At 43.3% G+C, this 19,758-nt stretch overlaps 1 protein-coding gene across 1 annotated transcript in view; it reads right to left on the bottom strand.

The window, feature by feature from the left end:
• Positions 1–6,628: 6,628 nt before the first annotated feature.
• LOC116829622 (solute carrier family 23 member 1-like) overlaps positions 6,629–19,758 on the bottom strand; it is a 50,141-nt gene continuing 37,011 nt past the window's right edge. The window contains exons 6-12 of the mRNA XM_075067416.1: positions 18,517–18,637; positions 17,074–17,230; positions 16,540–16,793; positions 11,485–11,649; positions 8,646–8,754; positions 7,726–7,821; positions 6,629–6,894 (exon numbers count right to left, since the gene is read on the bottom strand). Coding sequence (XP_074923517.1) covers positions 6,629–6,894; positions 7,726–7,821; positions 8,646–8,754; positions 11,485–11,649; positions 16,540–16,793; positions 17,074–17,230; positions 18,517–18,637 — 1,168 coding nt within the window. The remainder of the gene's footprint in view (positions 6,895–7,725; positions 7,822–8,645; positions 8,755–11,484; positions 11,650–16,539; positions 16,794–17,073; positions 17,231–18,516; positions 18,638–19,758) is intronic.

Here is a 19,758-nt window from a genome sequence, read left to right as displayed (position 1 = left end):
CCAGGTTTTAACAGCAGCAGGCTCTCAGTCAGGCCACCCACTCCAGATATGAGCCCCCTTATAAAAAGTCAAGGGACTGTAAAAAGCAACCGCAAAGGCAATCCTGGCCTGTGCTCCAGCCTGGGCCCTCTAAGCACTAGTTTTGGTGGGATGCCTGGGGGAGACTTCCCAGTTCATACCAGGGATCCACCTGCAATAAAACTTCCCTTCTCCTACCAATTGTGTGCTTTTCTCCCAGAGTGGCCGTGGCTGACCTCGGACTGATGGGTCCTCAACACCATCTCCCAGGTTTACACCCTCCAGTTTACTTCTACCCCACCCACCCTCCATCCCCATCCCTCTTCAGGGACCTCTCTTACAAGAGCCTACTCGAGCAGGAGGTGAGGCGGCTCCTTGGCTTAGGAGCAGTGGAGGTGGTGCCAGCAAAGTTCAGACACAAAGGGTTCTACTCCAACTATTTCCTTAACCCGAAGGCTAAAGGGGACTCAGGCCCATTCTGGACCTGCAAGGCTTGAACCAGTACATAGCAAAGCTCAAGTTTCGCATGGTCTCTCTATCCTCCATCATCCCTTCCCTGGATTCCGGGACTGGTACGCCGCCCTCGATCTACAGGACACATACTTCCACATTCATATATTCGAGGGACACAGGCGTTTCCTCCGTTTCACGGTTGGGCAGGAGCACTACCAGTTCACTGTACTCCTGTTTGGCCTGTCCACAGCTCCCAGGGTATTCACAAAGTGTATATCTGGGGTAGGGGTCTACCTCAGACTTCAGGGGGGTCCAGATCTTTCCCTACCTCAGCAATTGGTTGGTCAAGGGCAGGTCCAGGTGGGAAACCTCCAGTCCCAAGATCTGTGGTCCGCACAGGACCTGGCCCTGCATGTAAATGTCAAGGAGCTCAGGGTGGTCCGTCTGTCATATATGGCCTTCCACTCGCACCTGGCAGGCAGAGTGGTCTGGGTTCTCATGTTCTACATCAACAGACAAGGCGAAGCCTGTTCCTCAGCCCTCTGCCAGGAAAGTGCTCAGACTGTGGGACTTCTGCATAGCCCACAATATTTACCTGGAAGCCCATCATTTACTGGGCATCCAGAACTCTCGGGCAGATCCGCTGAGCCGGGACTTCTCCTCTCAGCACGAGTGGACACTGCACCCAGAGGTGGCGCACATGATTTTCCAAATGTGGGGCACTCCTCAAGTGGACCTGTTCGCGACCCGGCAGAACCATCAGTGTCCCCACTTCTGCTCTGGGGGGGTGGGGGGGTTGGGCATGGGGGCAATCTCTGATGCCTTCCTTCTGTCCTGGTCAGGCCAACTTTTCTATGCCTTTCCCGATTCCACCGATCGGCAGGGTCTTGGAAAAGAGAAAAATGGACAGGGCCCGGGTCCTCCTGATCACCCTGGCATGGCCCAGGCAACTTTGGTTTGGGACTCTCACAAGCCTGGCAGTTGCCCTGCCGTGGCTGTTGCCAACCCACCTGAACCTGCTCTCCCAGGAGCAAGGTTGCCTCCTCCACCCCAACCTAGCGGCACTCCACCTCATGGCGTGGCTGCTCCATGGTTAGGCCAGGAGGAGAAAATTTGCTCAGAAGAGGTTCAGCGCATCCTCCTGGAGAGCAGACATCCCTCCACACATCAGGCCTACCTGGCAAAATGGTCTCGGTTTTCCATTTCCAGCAGTGGGCTGCTGATTGAGACGTCTCACTCATGGCTGCTCTGATCCAAATTATATTAGACTACCTCCTTCATCTTAGAGCCCAGGGCCTAGAGCCTTCGTACATCAAGGTACACTTGGCGGCCATATCGGCCTTCCACCCGCCAGTGCAGGCTCAAATGATATTCTCTCATGCCATGACTGGCCGATTCCTTAAATCGATTTTTTAGGAAGGAATTTTGTACAGTCGATTGTGTGTGTCCCCACTAAGTGCATTAAGCTGGCGGTGTGCATCCACACTACTGTGGCTAGCATCGACTTTTTGGAGCGTTCCACAGTGGGTAGCTATCCCACAGTCTCCGCTGCCCATTGGAATTCTGGGTTAAGTTCCCAATGCCTGATGGGGCAAAAACATTGTCACAGGTGGTTTTGGGTACATGTCGTCAGTAGCCCCTCCCTCCATGAAAGCAACAGCAGATAATTGTTTTGCACCTTTTTTCCATGTGGACACCATACTGCTTTCAGCAGACAGTGCAGTAGGACTGCTAACTTTTGTCATTGAGCGACTGCTTCCGCTGCAACACTGCTCTCCTGGTGCCATGAATCCACTTTGCAGATCCTCTACATGATCATTGTCATCCACCGCTTCCGCTGCAACTCTGCTCTCCTGCTCTTGTCTCGTCATACCACGGTGTAGCAGGGTGCTGGTGCAAAAGCACCTAATTACCTCTACTCAGCCAGCAATCACTCAAAGAAGAAAAGACAGTTACCTTTTCCGTAACTGGTGTTCTTCAAGATGTGTTGCTCATGCCTATTCCACATCCCACCCTCCCTCCTCTCTGCTGATGAGCTCTGCACGGTCACCTGTGCTGATCAGCTTGCCACACTGGCCAAACAGGAAATGAAATTCAAAAGTTTGCGGGGCTTTTCCTGTCTACCTGGCCGGTGCATCCGAGTTGAGAGTGTTGTCCAGGTGGTCACAATGGAGCACTCTGGGATAGCTCCAGGACCCAATACCGTCGAATTGCGTCCACATTACCCCAAATTTGACCCGGTGATGTCAATTTCAGTGCTAATCCCCTCGTCAGGGAGCAGTACAGAAATCGATTTTGGGAGCTCTTTAAGTTGATAAAAATGGCTTCATCGTGTGGACGGGTGCAGGGTTAAATCAATCTAACGCTGCTAAATTCGACCTAAACTCGTAGTGTAGACCAGGGCAGAGGAACATATACTGAGATTTTGCTGTAAATTGAAATCTGTGCTTGTGGACCTCAAGTAATTTGAATCAATAATAGGGAGTGTTTTTGACACAGTCTACAACTGGCAGAATTGGATTTTTTAAAATAATTTTGATGGACAATATCAATGTTTATTTTTAAACCATTTTTATTTTTATCAATCAGTTTTCACAGTTGATGGAAATTATGTGGCATGGCAGACAATTATTTAATGACAATAGAGCTTGAGATTCAAAAAGTTAAAGCTTTATAAACTATTAACACGAGTTTTCAAAATCACATCAAAAATACACAGAAAATATCCTTAAATCAAACTCTAAAGTTCTCAAGCAGCATTTTTCTTACTTTGCCTATCTATACATTTCAGTTATCATTAGAAAAAATTTTGTTGTTGGCTTTTCTGTGTATGGTGAAATTGACATTTACCAGTAAAAATCTAAACCTTCCAAATCTAGCTCCAACAAATAGAACATCAGAGACTGAAAATGAAAAATTGCCTGATTAAAAATAAAGAAGTCCCCAGAAGTTTTACTCTGAAGCAAGAGAGGAGATTTTCAGATAACACCACACTGAATGCTAATAGGACCAGATGAAATTCTGAAACCCTCTAGCATTCCATACCAAGAGTTTTCTGCCTCTTCTTGAATTATTTTAAATAAGATCTAGGTACATTTATGATTTGTAGTGCAGTAGTTCTTTAAAGGCCCAATCAGGGCTCTGGGCCCCATTATGCTAGGTGACATACAAACATAACAAAAAACAACAACAGGTGGATACAACAGACAGAATGAGGAAGATCAATAGTGAGACAGTTATGCTAAGTGATACACAATGATCACAGCAGTGTCCATACAATGAAGAATGACTCTCTCATGAACCTCCTTTATCATATTTTCTTTCTGTCGGATCTAAATCAAATCTGTACTAGATTTTTCTTTCACATCATGCTATATATAAGCTCATTTAAATTAATGTTGCCCACTTCATGCCTACTCTGCACAGTAGTATGCCTCCCTAAAACACACTCTTCGAACTCTAGACTTTCAGCTCAATGAATTGTTAGGAAAACAAACTCTCATATCTGCAGTCTCCAAAATTACAAGGAGCCTATATAAACACTGAATCCTTACAGTACATTCCTCGTGTTCTATTTCCATTCTATATGGTTCTATACAGTGATCCCAATTTAAACAATGGCAGCCCTGTAGGAAAACATCTCACACTGAAGCTTCCAAGATGATAATAGATAGTTTATCTAATATATCAGTCCTGGTCTCCTGCCTTCATGATCTGTAGTACGCCCTTCTGTTCTAGTTCTGAGTTCCTCAAACAGCTTTGCCAATGCACCTCAGTTTTGACCTGCAGCACCTCTGCTACTCCATCCTGAGCAAAGGCTTTGTGAGATTCATAGATTTTAAGGCCAGAGAGGACCACTGTGATTGACTCCTTTGACCTCCTGTTTAAGCCAGGCCGTAGGATATCATTGTATTAATTCATGCGTCAAAATCAAGGGCAGTTTTTTAAAAGAATAAAACCATCCAATCTTGATTTTAAAGTTTCCAGTGATGCAGAATCTACCACAAACCTTGTTCCAAAGACTAATTACCCTCATTGCTTAAAATTTGTGCCTTATATCTAATCTGAATTCGTCTAGCTTCAACTTCTTGCCATTGGTTCATATTATATCTCTGTCTGCTAGATTGAAGCGCCCACTATTACCAGATTTGTTACCCATGGAAGCATCTATAGATTGATCAAGACATCCCTTAACCGTCTCTTTCATAGGCTAAATAGATTGAACTCCTTAAGTCTTTCAATATAAAAACATGCTTTTGAATCCTTCAGTCATTCTTGTGGCTGTTCTGTGACCCTTCTCCAATTTATCAATATCCTTCTTTTAACTGTGGACACCAGAACTGGACACAGTATTCCAGCAGCAGTGGCACCAGTGCCACATATATAACCTCCCACCTTCCTACTAGAGATTCGTTTGTTTCTACATCCGGTGGCATTAACCCTTTTGGCCACAGACTTATGCTGGGAGCTCATGTTCAGCTGATTCTCTTCCAGCAACCCCCAGTCTTTTCCAGAGTCACTGGTTCCCAGGATACAGTTCCCCACTCTGTAAGTATGGCCTGCCTTCTCTGCTCCTATTCTAGTCTTGGGTCCCAGTGCTGCAAAGACTTTCGCATGTGCTTAACTTTACACACTGTGAGAAGTACCATTTTTCACACACACACAAAGTTAGACAGTTGCATATGTTTTTGCAGGATCAGGGTATTTGACTGTAAGATCTTCAGGGCACGGTCTGCCTTTATTTTATGTTTGTGCAGAGCTGAGCACACAGCACTTAAATAATGAATGACGATGTTTATGTGATCTGTACCATGGGACTTTCATCAAGACTTGTAAAGAAATCTTTTCCATTCACAGTTTGCTCTTTATATGCTGCTATTAGGCCCTGCATTCATGATTGTCTCTCGTCTGCCCACACTTCTTTCAAAGATCACCAATTCCACGGCCTGCCTAGATTCCCCTAAGCCTTTTCGGGGGTAGGAGGTTGCTTTCATGGAACCCAGAAAGTCCAAGCCCATGCGTAAGTCTTTGCAGGATTGGGGCCCAAGACTAGACTCCTAAAAGCACCAGAATTTCTCCTCTAACCAGAGAGCAGACGCAGCTAATTGGATGATAATACCAACAAGGAAACCAAGAGGAAATGTACAATCATCTGTAGGTTGCAAACCAAAAAATATTTTATGACTACTTTGCGTTTGTCAAAACGCTTGAAAGAAACTGAAAGGTTTCATTTCTGTATCACCGACACATTCTGCTCATCTGCTTGACCTTTCAGTTCACCCCACAATTTTGAAAAATGTCATTTTTGGTTCGACCAAAACAATTCCCTCTCCCTGCCCCAATTTTTCAAAACTGCTTGGAAACTGAAAAGTCTCTTCTTCAGCCAGGTCAGTCACAAGGCCACCTTTCTCTAGAGCAGTGTTTTGGAACCTTTTTGGTACCAGGGACCAACTTGCTGCCTCCTAAACTGTGTCAGGGAGATCTCAGGGAGCAGTGCCAGTCCACAGACTTGTTGAGAAACACTGCTTTAAATAAGACACACAAATGGAGCTAACTGTCTTTTTGTTCTTCCTCTGTCCCTTCCTTCATTTTATACTGGAATTTTCTCTCTCAATTCCCTTCTTCTCCTGTCTCTTCTCCATATAGAGACATCATACTACAGAGTTCCCCTTCTTTATGATAATACTGAGAGGAGCCCATGTAACACCTGACAGTTCTGGTTAGGAGCCAAGTAGCACATGCCCTTTTCTGTCACTCCCAGTGATCAGCTGAGGTGGAACGGTAGCTGTCACAGCTCCCGAACAGCTGATCAATGGGAGAGGGAAACACTGCTGTGCATATGCTATTCAGAACCTGATCAGGACTGTCATGGCTCACAAAGAGAAAGTGTGTGGGGGGGAACAAGATCCTTCATAAGTGCTGATGGCCTCTGGCCAGGCTGTTCCCCAGTCAATATAGTCTTGCTACATCTTGATAAATGGAGGCAGAAAAAGGTGAGGTACTTACTCAAGGTCACACAAGGAGTCAGTGGCAGAGCGGGGAATAGAAAACAAAAGTTTTATCATCTATTCTCCTGTTCCAACCTCTATCAGGTTGTCTGTAAACATGGTTTTCATGGCATGTGCTTTGCAAATGAGTCCACCTCCTAACCATGGGTTTATATCCTTGTATCAATGTCTATCTCTGGTTCTCTTTCTGAGCTTATTTTGAAACTGTTTTCCTGTTTGAGGCTCTTTGGTTCTTCCTTTCTCTTGGATCCAGATAGCCTTTGGGGGCAAGTTGGGAGGTACTGAACCCAAGAGGAGGTGCAGAACTTGGTGCCTATCCCAAATGGAAGACTGTAGACTTCCAAAACGCGTGTCTCGTCACACTCCTCCTGGCAGGTCTCTTTCCATGCTAAGAGTCCTCGCTCTTCCTGGCTTCCTACCAAAAGGAAGTGAGAGGAAAGTTACTGAGGAACCATTAACACAGACTTAAGCACATATTTAGTGCAGTTCCCTAATTACACACAGTTCTGGTATCGTACTACTCCTAGCATAGTGTCTCAGTGCAATATGTTATATTGATACTTTACACTTCAGTAGCTCTTCCTATGTTCAAAGCATTCAACAAAATTAATTAACACTATTAGAAGATACTTTTCTTCCTGATACAACAGCATTGTAAGCCGGATTCTCCATTGATTACAATGTGGATCTATCACATGCCATGCATGTTGACTACAGTTAAAATATTCCATTTTAAAACTAGCCTGAGTGCACATTTCCTCTCCCCTCTCCCCATGTCCCCAGCTTCCCCCTTAAGCTTGCTCAAAACAGAAGACTTTCTGTTGTCAGTAGACATTACAGCCTATCTTGCCAGGGCTTTGCGCACAGTTGGTATTTTTCCTAACATGTCCCACCATTTCCAGTGTAAACGCTTAGTAGATGTGTGTTACAGGTCCTCCTTTGTGTTGGTGCACAGAGAATGAGTTGTCACAGCCTCCTCGCTGTGGAGGTTTGAGTCTTTAGCTCAAGCTGTATCAGCCATGCTTTTAACTCTGGAGGTCCCTGGTTTGTCCAGCAAGATGGCAGCCATGATCATACCACCCCCAGCTCCACTTCGGGTGGCTGTTGGCATTTTAAATGCCAGCAGCACCTGGGTCCGTTTACATGAGCACTCCCACCGTTATTCCCACCAGTGTAGCTGAATTGTTGGTGATTATGGTGGGAGACTGTAGGAAGCAGAGGGCTAGACCACTACAGCTGATCAGACCTGGAATCGTGTTATCGAGGATAAACGCCAGGAATCCACCTACAAACATGCCAGTGGTGAGGAGCACTTGGATCACTTGGTCTAGCTGGAGAATTCCTGAAAGAAAAACAAAACCTCAGTAAGGGACCCAAAGACACACATTTGACCAACACCAGAACCAATGACAATCTGCCACAAGTCACTCACTCGCCAAGGAGAGACATGCAGCTCAACAGCAGAAAGTACCGTGCTCCCTCTTCCAAACCAGGGCATGAGATTTTGCTGTTTTACAATTTAAAATAGCTTCATCCTGCTGATAGTTTCATGTGTATGTTTTTAGTTCATGTTACTAATTTATATATGGCCAGAGCATACAAGATGACTTACTAAGTCATAAAAAGACACTTGTAAGATCTTGGGGCAGACACATTAACTGCAACAGACACAATGTGTGGGCTAACAGTTCACGGATAAGAAAGGGACTAAAGTCACCCTCTTGTAATTAGCAGGAGGTTCTGGCCCTTTGTTTTTCCAAAGGCAATATTTTACTACAGGTAGATAGCCACAAGGATGCTCCAAAGACAGAGATTCCAGTCAGAATTCAGCCATGATAATAAGCCAGTTCTTCCTCTTACTAATTGCTTCTCACATCAGAACATTCCAAAAGGAATGGGAGCCACGGATTCCTTGCATTGCAAAGTCTGTATTTGTTAACATGTATTCATTTAGCAGTGAGAGATTGCTACATCTTACAGATTCCTTACAATGAAAGTGCTACAGCAGCACATCCAGAAGGCAGGACTGCCAGCCACTAGGCAACTTTCATGGGTTTAACCCATAACATTTGTAGGCTGCATTTCAGGTGACTTCTCTGTATCAGTATTGACTTTAGTTTCATATTTGGGAGGATGGTCCCAATAAATGAAGATGCTCATTTTTACCTGTTTCAAGCACTTGAGAATTTTTGTTTACCCAGTTGGGAATTGCCAGACCCGCATATATAGAGAATCCAAAGATAAACAGGTTTCTTGAGGAGTTCATGTCCACATACTGTTCAAAGAGATTACGTGTGTTAATACATACTGCTCAAAACGATCAAAATCTATAAACTGCTTGGACCTGCTTATGAATCCTTGTACCCACATACACATATGCAGTGACAGTTACTAGGGGCAGAATTTCATCCACTATTGCAGAAACAGCTGTAGAAATGAAATTAACAAATGTCTACAGAATATACACAGAGCCATGTCATCAGCTGGCATTTATTAGTACTGAATAAGAACTGTACGGTTGGAAGGGACCTTGGGAAGTCATCAAGTCCAGCCCCCAAGTAAACCTAGACCATCTCTGCCAGGCATTTGTCTAGCCTGTTAAAACCTCCAGTAATAGGGATTCCATGACCGCCCTTGGTAACCTCTTGCAGTGCTTAACCACCCTTAGAGTTAGAAAGCTTTTCCTAATATCTAACCTGAATGTTCCTTGGAGCAGATTAAGTCCATTACTTCTTGTCCTCCCTTCAGTGGACATGGAGAACAATTTATCGCTGTCCTCTTTATAACAGCCCTCAACAGATTTGAAGGTTGTTATCAGGATCCCCCTCAATCTTTGTTCCTCAAGACTAAAGATGTCCAGTTTTTTTGTTTGGGGTTTTTTAGTCTTCCCTCACAGGTCAGGTTTTCTAAACCTTGTATCATTTTCGTTGCTCTTCTCTAGACTCTTTCCAGTTGGTCCACACCTTTCCTAAAGTGTGACACCCAGAATTGGACACAGTGCTCTAGCTAAGGCTGCACCTGTGCTGAGTAGAGCAGGGCCATTATCTCCCTTGTCTTATGTACAACACTGTTACTACAGTTGTCATAAACAGATAGCTAAGGGTTAATGTTTCTTTTACCTGTAAAGGATTAACAAAGGGAACCAAACACCTGACCAGAGGACCAATCAGAAAACCGGATTTTTCAAAGTCAGGGAGGGAGTCTTTGGACTCTGTCTTTGTCTGTCTCTCAGCTATGAGAAGCTTCTTTTCTTTTTAATCTTCTGTTCCTAACTTGTAAGTACAGGTAGAAAAACAATATAGGAGCTTATTTGTTTGTTTGGGGTTTTACATGTGTGTACACTTGCTGGAATGTTTCAATTTGATATCTTTTTGATCAGGACTGTTTATTCATTATTTTCTTATAAGGCAGATAGCCCCTGTATTGTCATCTTGATGCAGCAGTTTATATTCTTATGTCTTTTTCTTTCTTTTCTTTTTATATAAAGTTTTCTTTGTAACGAACTTGTTTGAGTTTTCTCTCTGGGTAGGTTAAGAACAAGGGAGGGAATCTCTATGTGTTAGATCTACGGAGGGTAAGTCTGCAGCACCAGGGAGTTGTGGAGGGGGAGAGATAGGATCATCTCTGTTTCCGTTGTATTTGGGGTTTGTCTCTTTGTGGAATAAAGGAGACCATGCTTCTTACGTATTGTGATGTAAAGAGATTGCATTCAATACTTCTCAGGTTAAGCCCCGAGGAGGAAAGTCTGGGGTGGGCGAGGGAGGAGCAAGGGAAGTGGGTTATTTCCCTTTGTTGTAGGCTCAGGGTTTCTGAGTCTTGGGGTCCCTCCAGGGAAGGTTTTGGGGAGACCAGAGGGGGCCAAAACCCTGGAAATTTTGGATGGTGGCAGCGAGATCAGATCTAAGCTGGTAAATTGAGCTTAGAGGGGTTCATGCTAGGCACCCAGATTTTTGGACGCTAAGGTCTAGATTTGGGAGAAAGGCTTATGATAACAGTGCAGAATGATATTAGACTTTTTAGCAACTACACCATATTGTTGACTCATATTCAATTTGTGATCCACTGTAACCCCAGACTGTTTTCAGCAGGACTACCACTCAGGCAGGTATTCCTCATTTTGTAGCTATCCATTTGATTTTTTTCCTTCCTAAGTGAAGTGTTTTGCATTTGTCTTTATTTAATTTAATCTTGTTGATTTCTGACCAATTCTCCAATTTGTATAGGTTGTTTTGAACTCTAATCCTGTCCTCCAAAGTGCTTGCAACCCCACTGTCACCTGCAAGTTTTATAAGCACACTCTCCATTCCATTGTCCAAGTCATTAATGAAAATACTGACTAGTATTGGACCCAGGATTAGCTGCTGTGGGAACCCAGCTAGATATATCCTCCCAGGTCAACAGCAAATCATTGATAGCTATTGTTTGAGTATGGTCTTTCAAGTGGTGGTGCACACACTTTATCGCAGTTTCATCTAGAGCACATTTCCCTAGTTCGCTTATGAGAATGTCATGGGGCTGTACCTAAAGCCTTACTAGCATCAGAATATATGATTCCAGAGGAACTAATGGAGTTAACCAGAAAAAAAAAAATAGGTCAAAATAGCAGCAATCCAGGCTTCCCTCCTGCCTACACCAATGTGCTTCAAATCAACCAATCAGGAAAGACTGCCTCTAGGGTGACAGTCGGGATCACCAGGTAGTGTAACCATGCCACCGTAACTTTGATATTACTCGCCTATTAGCAGTGCTGCAGTCCTACGACAAGTTAACCAGGGGACTCAGTTTCTGGTGATGCCACTACAGTTGAGCCTTCTTCTGGTCCATTCACTGGCCTCTTTGATGAAATTGCCAACATGACTGCTAACTAGTGTGAATTACAGCAGTGGTTTTTGTGATGAGGTACTTGTCCCAGTAAACAACTGCACTGAATGGGAACCTGACTGCAGACTAAAATTCTCTCTCAAGAGTATTTGGTCTTGTAAATTAAATCCTTTGAGGCTGTTACCTGCAAATTGGAAACTCCCACAGCAGTGATGATTCCAAACATCACAAGAAGCAGTCCTCCAATCAGGGGTGTTGGTATGCTGGCAAACACAGCGCCGATCTTCCCAAACATGCCTATCACAAGCAACACGCAGCCACCAGCAACAATCACTATTCTACTTCCTACCTGTGTCAAGAGGGACAGCACAGAATCACTGTACGAAGTACACAGAACTGGAGGATGGAAGGCTGTAAAGATTGCATAATCTGACCATGCCCAGATTTACAAATTAGTCTGATCATTCAATATCAGGTTAAATTCCAGGACTCAAACAGCAGCCTGAGAGGTTTTTCCTGACATGGCAACCTCACAGAATCTGGTACACAAACTACACAGTAATTGCAGATTTCTAAAGAATACAGTAACTTCTCACTTAACGCTGTAGTTATGTTCCTGAAAAATGCAACTTTAAGTGAAACAATGTTAAACAAATCCAATTGTCCCATAAGATTTAATGTAAATGTGAGGGGTTAGGTTCCAAGGAAATTTTTGGGGGGCAGACAAAAGGCATTATACTGTATACTGTACAGTACTGTACTGTGGTCGAGAAGTGCCCCTGGCTTACCCCACACAGGCACAGCCCGCATGCAGGCAAGGAAGCTAGGAAGCACCTTTGCAGTAGCAGCAGGCAGCTTCCTCAGAGAACAGGCTCGGATTTTGCTGGGAATGCTCCGGGCCCACCTCTTCCTGTCCCCGCTTCACTCTAGGCCCACCTCTTCCCACCCCTACTCCACCTCCTCTCCAGAGCACGCCACATCCCTCCCCCATCCCAAAGTCCTAAGCACCGCCAAACAGCTGTTTGGCGGTGGGGGAAGGGCTGGGAGGGAGGGGGAGGAGGCAGAGAAGCGAGACATGTGCAATGCTCCCTTGTAAAGTCACTGCTCTTCCACAGAATCTTACAAGCAGGCAGCCAAATGACGTTATAAGGGAGCATTGCACAACTTTAAATGAACACGTTACCTAATTGAGCAGGGATGTAACATTGAAACAGCGTTAAGTGGGACAATGTTAAATGAGGAGTTACTGTACTATATAATTAACGCAACCTGGACTGAGAACAATCATGGACTTACCTTGTTGCATGAGATCCTTTATCCTGGAAATACCCTACCATCATCAGCCAGTTTATCATGTAATAACAGTGAATTGTTAGTGTTAGTTCGAGGCCATGCACAAAAAGATAATAAATAAATTACAGTGTTAATGACTTTTGCTAGAGGCTTTGCTATGACACCACTCTAAAAACTCTTAGAGCCAACTGGAACGTATGTTGGAACTGTTTATTTGATTTTTTTGAGTCTAGTTTCACATTAGCACAGAGAAATGCTTACAAATTGGTTCCAAACTTGGCGGCCAACTCTCCTCGCACTGAAGTTAATGACCAAGTTTCCATTGACTTCCAGAAAAGGATCAAGCCTTTGGAGAACCACGTTTGGATGCTGGTGAGAGTGTCTGTTTTGATCTCTCTCTTTCAATGACAGATTGAGCATTTGTAAAAGAAAACTGGGTAGGTACTTTGGTTTGTCCATGTACATCATAACCTAGATATATTAAGTGAGGAAGCAAGATTTCTCTCACTTTTCACTTGATAAAGCCAGGGAGATTTCTAGTCAGGCAATGCACCAAACACTATGATCAAGCACTAAGAGCTTCTCCTCTCATGCATATCTGGCAAAGTACGTGAATAAGAAAGAAAAACAGAAACTGTGGAACAAACTTTAAAGATATTCAGAAGAAGTGAATAGTTATGTAAATAAAGGGAGAAAGTCTACCTAAACTCTTGTTGGACCTTCAATCAAAAATACCATGTTGCTTCACGGAAAGTTTTAGAGAACCACACTATGATGTGAAATGTTCATGTTTTAGGCAGAGGAATTATATAATCCTTGTTGACATTTTAAAATTAAATGAACTATTTTTCTCCTCCTGTGCTAGTATGTGAAGAATTTCATGTTTCAGACAAGAGGGTTTTTTGGCTAATGGCATCAGCAAAACCAGTTTCAGGAACTACTATTGTCCCTTTTCAAACACCTTTTAGCACATGAGATATTAGTAAATCCATTCTGGGGAGGTGGTGATATGGTGTTTCAAAATAAAGCAATCCATATTTTTGTGTTCATCTTTCAATCTGATTTTTCTATCCCCTGGGTTTAAGGCCACAGTATTTTTTCCATTTAAAAACAAAAAAAGCCAACAAATCTATCTTAGTAAAGGCCCAAATAATTATTTATACTAGATGTGACACTGACAGACCAGCCAAGCCAACCTGTCTATGACCAATAACAACTTAACACGAGGCCTTATAATTGTAATCAAGACAATCCACTTATGTATGGGTATCAAAGAAATGTTAATTAGGGTAGCAAGCTCCAACTCATTCACTTCGTATTGATAAGAATCCAAGGGTAGATGCTAAGTGTATTTGTCTGTGTTTACCTATATCTTGTTAGAAGTATAACCATGTAAGCAATGTTTAACAATGTTAAGTCCCTTTCATGTCTTAATTATATATGTGACTGTGTCCAAGGGTACGTCCAGACTACCCACCCTATTGGCGGGTAGCGATCGATTTATCGGGGATCGATATATAACGTCTCGTCTAGACGCGATATATCGATCCTCGAATGCGCTCCCCATTGACTCTGGAATTCCACCGGAGTGAGCGGCGGTAGCGGAGTCGATGGGGGAGCCGCGGACATCGATCCTGCACCGTGAGAACCTGAGATAAATCGATCTAAGATACTTCGACTTCAGCTACACTATTCATGTAGCTGAAGTTGCGTATCTTAGATCGACACCCTCCCTCCTAGTGTAGACCAGCCCCAAGTAACTGTAAGATCAAAGATGTGTAATACTGCAGGAAACTAATATTATCTACATTGTCTTCAGCTTAACTGTCAATGCTATAATGAAGTACTGGCTAATTGCCTTATGTGAATGAATGCAACTAGCTTACCTGCGTATGCATAGGAAATAGGAAACTGGTTTCAAAGCAAAGAGCTGCATTGTCTATTTTTTCTCAGGGGAAGGCCCTGCATTGACAATTTCTGTGAGGAGTTTTGTCAGCCTGCTTAGAAGCGCTATAAAGGAAAGCTTTGGGCCAGATCCTTTCATCTGTAGTCTGCTTAAACTTTTAACAGGGAAAGTCATAAAACAGAGATCTTCCCAATTATTATTTGGAATAGCCTGGAAAATGCATGGAAGGAATCTAACAGACGCTACACCTGGGCTGCTCATTGGATTATAACCCTTTACATTGATTCCAGAAAGACTATCACAAATCAGTAGCCTCACCATCTCTCCTATGAAATAGACCTAAGGACTGTACACATATTTGTATGTATATTGATCTTTTAACCATTTACTGCTCTCTTCTTTCTTTTTCCTTTTGTTATTAAGCCTTTAAGTTTTTAGTTACTAAAGAATTGGCATCAGCGTGATTATGGGGTAAGATCTGAGACTCATACTGACCTGGGGATAAGTGTCCGGTCCTTTGGGACTAGTGAACCTCACATATGGTGAATCAGGTTTTCAGTAACCCTCCCACAGAAGTCAATAGAGCTTTTCTACTGACTTCATAAAGATTTGGATCAGTCTCAAAATTAAAGTGGTCCCCAAATTTGTGAACCTGACTAACCTTACAAGAAACGGGATCCCAAAGGAAATTTCTGCCCTAACTCAGCAGGGCTGACATTACTGCACTGAAGCTAGATCATGGTTATGAAGAGAGGTAAAGTGGGCTACTTGATAATATTTTGAGTGCATTTTATACATTTTCAAATATGTATATACCCCTTATATATAACGTATGCACAAATCACACATTTAATGAATCATTTAGCCAATGCATAAGAAACATCACTGCATTGACCATCTAGTAACAGTGTACACTGAGTTACAGAGCAGACTGCCTTCCATGCATGTGCCCACGTACCAGCTATGCTGAAATCTACCAGAAGCTGATATCTGTGGAAATGATGATTCTTCATGGGGTTTATAAAATGCAGTGAAATAAACTTCTGCCTCTACTTTCCTTATGCAGCTCCCCTGACAGCATTACATAATTTGTTGATGAATGATTTAAGAGTGGTCACCACAACCAGAGCTTTCTGATTGGCTGTCAGATGTATCAATCCCATGATATTCTGAATAACTCAGAGCTGACCGCTAAAGTGAAATATATACCCACAAATGAGTTTAAGAATGCAGTGTAGTTATAGCTGTGTCGTTCCAAGGTGACACTTGGAGTACTTTTCCCTGACCTGAAGAAAAGCTCTGTGTAAACTTGAAAGCTTGTCTCTCTCACCTGCAGAAGTAGGTGATTAGTCCAATAAAAGCTATTACCTCACCCACCTTGTCACTCTATAAGAATGAGAGTAAAACCATTCAGAAAATAGTGCCAGTTCAAAATGATTAAAAATGCTTAACCTTATGGCTTGACATTTGTAGTTATCAAGAAGTGTGGCACCTTTAATATCCCTGTCATTGCTTAGTTCTAAGCATCATGGAAAATGATCAGTTTTTAAAGACTATATATTGCTTATTTCCATTTTTCCCACAATATTTTTGTTGAATTTGGCTCTCAGGGAAAGTCCCAGATTGCCAGCCTCACAGCATGAAGGCCTCTCTTTATCCCCAGAAGGAGTGCAGAGCAGATAATCACCATATATGCGTCTCATGTACCACCTCAACAACATGCCTCTCCCAAACTGGAGCAACCTCCTGCTTCTAGGAATGGAATAGTAGTTCAGGTCACGTGACCCATTTGAGCCTTAATCTCCCTGAGAACCAATTAGAAATGAATCTGGTAGTGTTTTTTGTGATGAGGACATTTGTACTTGAGATGGACTGAGCTCACTTCATAGACCCGGCAATAAGACATGTTGTAAATGTGTGTAATATATTTATTAAAACCACAAGTATAGCCACCCTTTGAAAACTATTGCACTTTTCCATACCGGTGACCTAACCCAGCGCTCCATTGCTGTGGGCTGGTGGCACTGCAGTAAATCTTACCCGGGTGATTCCCAGCGCTCCAACATTCTCACTGTAAGAAGTGGTGCCATTCCCTGTTCCCCACGCCCCAGCCAGAAGACAGCCAATTCCCTCAACTCCAATTCCACGGTTGATAGCATGCTTCGGAGGGGGTGGGGCACCAGACAGTCGGGCGCAGGCGTAGTAATCGCCTACCGACTCCACCATAGAGGAGATCACTCCAGCTATGATGCCAAATATCCCAGCCAAACTGATTGTTGGAACTCCCCATTGGCCTGCAAATTAAAAAAAAAAAAAAAGAGAGAGAGCGAGTCAGATCACTGGGGCTAGTTTTGCTGTAAAATCCATTCGAGTAAATCACTAGTGACTTTTCTAAGTGTGGGCCTGTGTTTCTAGGCCAGCCCTGCTGAACTTTACCATTTGGGTTCCTCAGTGTCCTCATTTTCCACTGTCATTCAAGATCCTTGAAAGCAAAAAGGATACACACAAAGCAACACTGGGAAAAACAATGAGAAGGAGCAATAAATAATTCTTAACATGCTACTACAACTATACCTGGATACGGGAACCGGAACCAGGGTGCTTGGGACAGAACATCTCCTTTGATGTCAGTCCGAGCCAGATAGCCATAAACTGCAGCGTCCGAGGGGAAGGTATTGGTAACAGTGAGTGCAAAACATATCAGCCAAGTAATGGCAAGGCCAAGAAGAACCTAGACAGTCACATAAAGTGCATTCTGATTAATGGCCATCCTCATTTCCTTAATAGAAGTACCCTGCCTCCAGAAGCACAGACAGACAAGGCCCTCACTGCATTATGAAAGCGTACTCTCTTTTTGTTCCCCCATTTGCTTGTTCATTCAATAAGATGAAGGTGACATAGCAGAGTCTCCCCTCCTCCTGCAGGTTTTTGTCTGGTTTAGAAGCTTCACTGGAGCAGTGGCTCTCAACCTTTCCAGACTACTGTAACTGATTTGTCTTGCATACTCCCAAGTGTCACCTCACTTAAAAACTACTCGTCTACAAAATCAGACATAAAAATACAAAAGTGTCCCAGCCACATTATTACCGAAAAATTGCTGACTTTCTCATTTTTACCATCTAATTATAAAAGAAATCAATTGGAATATAAATATTGTACTTACATTTCAAGTGTATAGTATTTAGAGCAATATAAACAAGTCATTGTCTGTATGAAATTCTAGTTTGTACTGATTTAGCTAGTGCTTTTTATGTAGCCTGTTGTAAAACTAGGCAAATATCTAGATGAGTTGATGTACCCCGTGGAAGACCTCCACGAACCCAGAGGAGTATATTAACCCCAGGTTGAGAACCACTGCACTGGAGAATCCAATTTTCCCTGTTATCCAGAAAGTTTTGTTGGAAGCAGCTGTGAATACTGACAAGCAATTACTAGCCAGGCTTACCATCATCACCTTGGAACAGACTCCCAGAATCCTTAGCTACACTGCAGTGCATTACGTCATTACTCAGACTTGGTAAAAACATCAGTCTTGTGAGCACAGTCATGGCAATGAACTGCTGCTGACTATTATTTTAGAAAGAAATAGAAGTGCCCTTGGTTTATGGTACAGACCAGTCAGGGTCATCAGTTACTGGTAAGGGCCAGCGTCCACAGTATGGTGACCAGATATCTTGAGTCAAGAAGTAGGAAGCACCTATTTTCCCTATGCATGGTTGCAAAGATGGCCCTATCTTTGGGCACGTACAAGACCAGGATAAAAACACTTGTACTTTGGAGGGTTTCTACCACAAAAATGAGTTTCTAACAGACTAAACCAAATGCAAAACATAGTAGGAGCCAAACTGTCAAGCTCTTACTCCCAATGGGGAGCAGTTACTGACCCAAGTAATTTCACCGACTCCAGTGGAAGTGAATGGGAATAGGATTATTTGGGTGTCTAAACTGAACATGATTTAGTCCACATCTCGTAAAAGTGGATCATCTGGTCACCCAAGTCCAAAAATGATAACTCACGGGAAAGATCTGGAAGAGGTACACCTTAGAGAAGTGGCACTTCCTGGATCCTTGGTAAGATGGCAGTGGCACAGGCACATTTTTCAGGTACTGAGAGAACAGAACTATGAAGAAAATGGCCCTGGAATGAGACAAGAAAAAGAGAGAGATTATCTGGGCAAAAGAACAACTGCCTCATTAGCATTATCACACTAGGAGGATCCAACTTTCAGAAGATCTGAGCATCTTCAGCTCCAATTGATTTCAAAGCACCTCTGACAATAAAGCTCTAAGCCAGTGGTCCCCAATCTTTTCGTCTGGTGGGTGCCAGACGAAGGACCGTGGCGGTGGTCGAGCATCTGCCGAAATGATGCCAAAATTCAGCAGCATTTTGGTGATGATGCCTCTGGATGACGTCGCTTGTCAGCGGCAAGCAGCATTATCCAGAAGCATCGCCGCCGAAATGCCACCGAATTTCAGTGGCATTTTGGCGGATGCTCGATCGCCAGCCAGGATGTGGGTGCATTTAGATGCCCCCACGGGCAACGGGTTGGGGACCCCTGCTCTATGCGCATGTCTGCATTGGAGCTCAAACTGTGTAAATCCCAGCTCAAGAAGACACTGAGCCATTTGAGCAAGCACACTAGAAACAGACGTGTAGTGCTGCAGTGATGTGAGCAGTGGGAGAGGCTAGCTGCCTGAATGCATACCTAGGATCTCAGACGGGATCGTACATGAGATGGCTAGCTCCTCCCACTGCTGCACCACCATGACTACACTTCTATTTTTAGCATGGATATGTCGCCTGGAGATGTAAATTATACCATCCACCCCTAGTGTGGACATACTCTTAGAGTCATGGGAAGACACATACCAAAGTTGGGATTGAAATAAGCCTTTGGTAATATTTTAAATATGGTTTTGTTGCTGGTTTTTTTTAGTTCTGATTTTTTTTGCCTCAAAAACCAGCCACACATAATTACAGACAATGAACGACCGAATATAACACATCTGCCAGAAGCTTAAATGTGATGTTGAATAGAATAGAGGCAGAATAGAGAGATCAGTTATGTCCAGGCAGGCTGTATAGGAAATTATTCTTGGGTGCCACTATTTTCATATTAGTTTCATGATTTAAAGTTTATTCAATGTCAATTTTTTTTAAATGGCAAAGAGAACTCATATAGAAATGAGAAAAGGATCAGTCAAGAGAGAAATCTCAGGTTTTCAATTTCCCACCACAGGCAGATATGGTCCAGTTCT

Source organism: Chelonoidis abingdonii, chromosome 1 (assembly GCF_003597395.2).
Source record: "Chelonoidis abingdonii isolate Lonesome George chromosome 1, CheloAbing_2.0, whole genome shotgun sequence".
NCBI classification, from domain to species: Eukaryota; Metazoa; Chordata; order Testudines; family Testudinidae; genus Chelonoidis; species Chelonoidis abingdonii.
The sequence above is the reverse complement of the archived record's forward strand: the minus strand, read 5'-3'. Positions and strand labels throughout refer to the sequence as shown.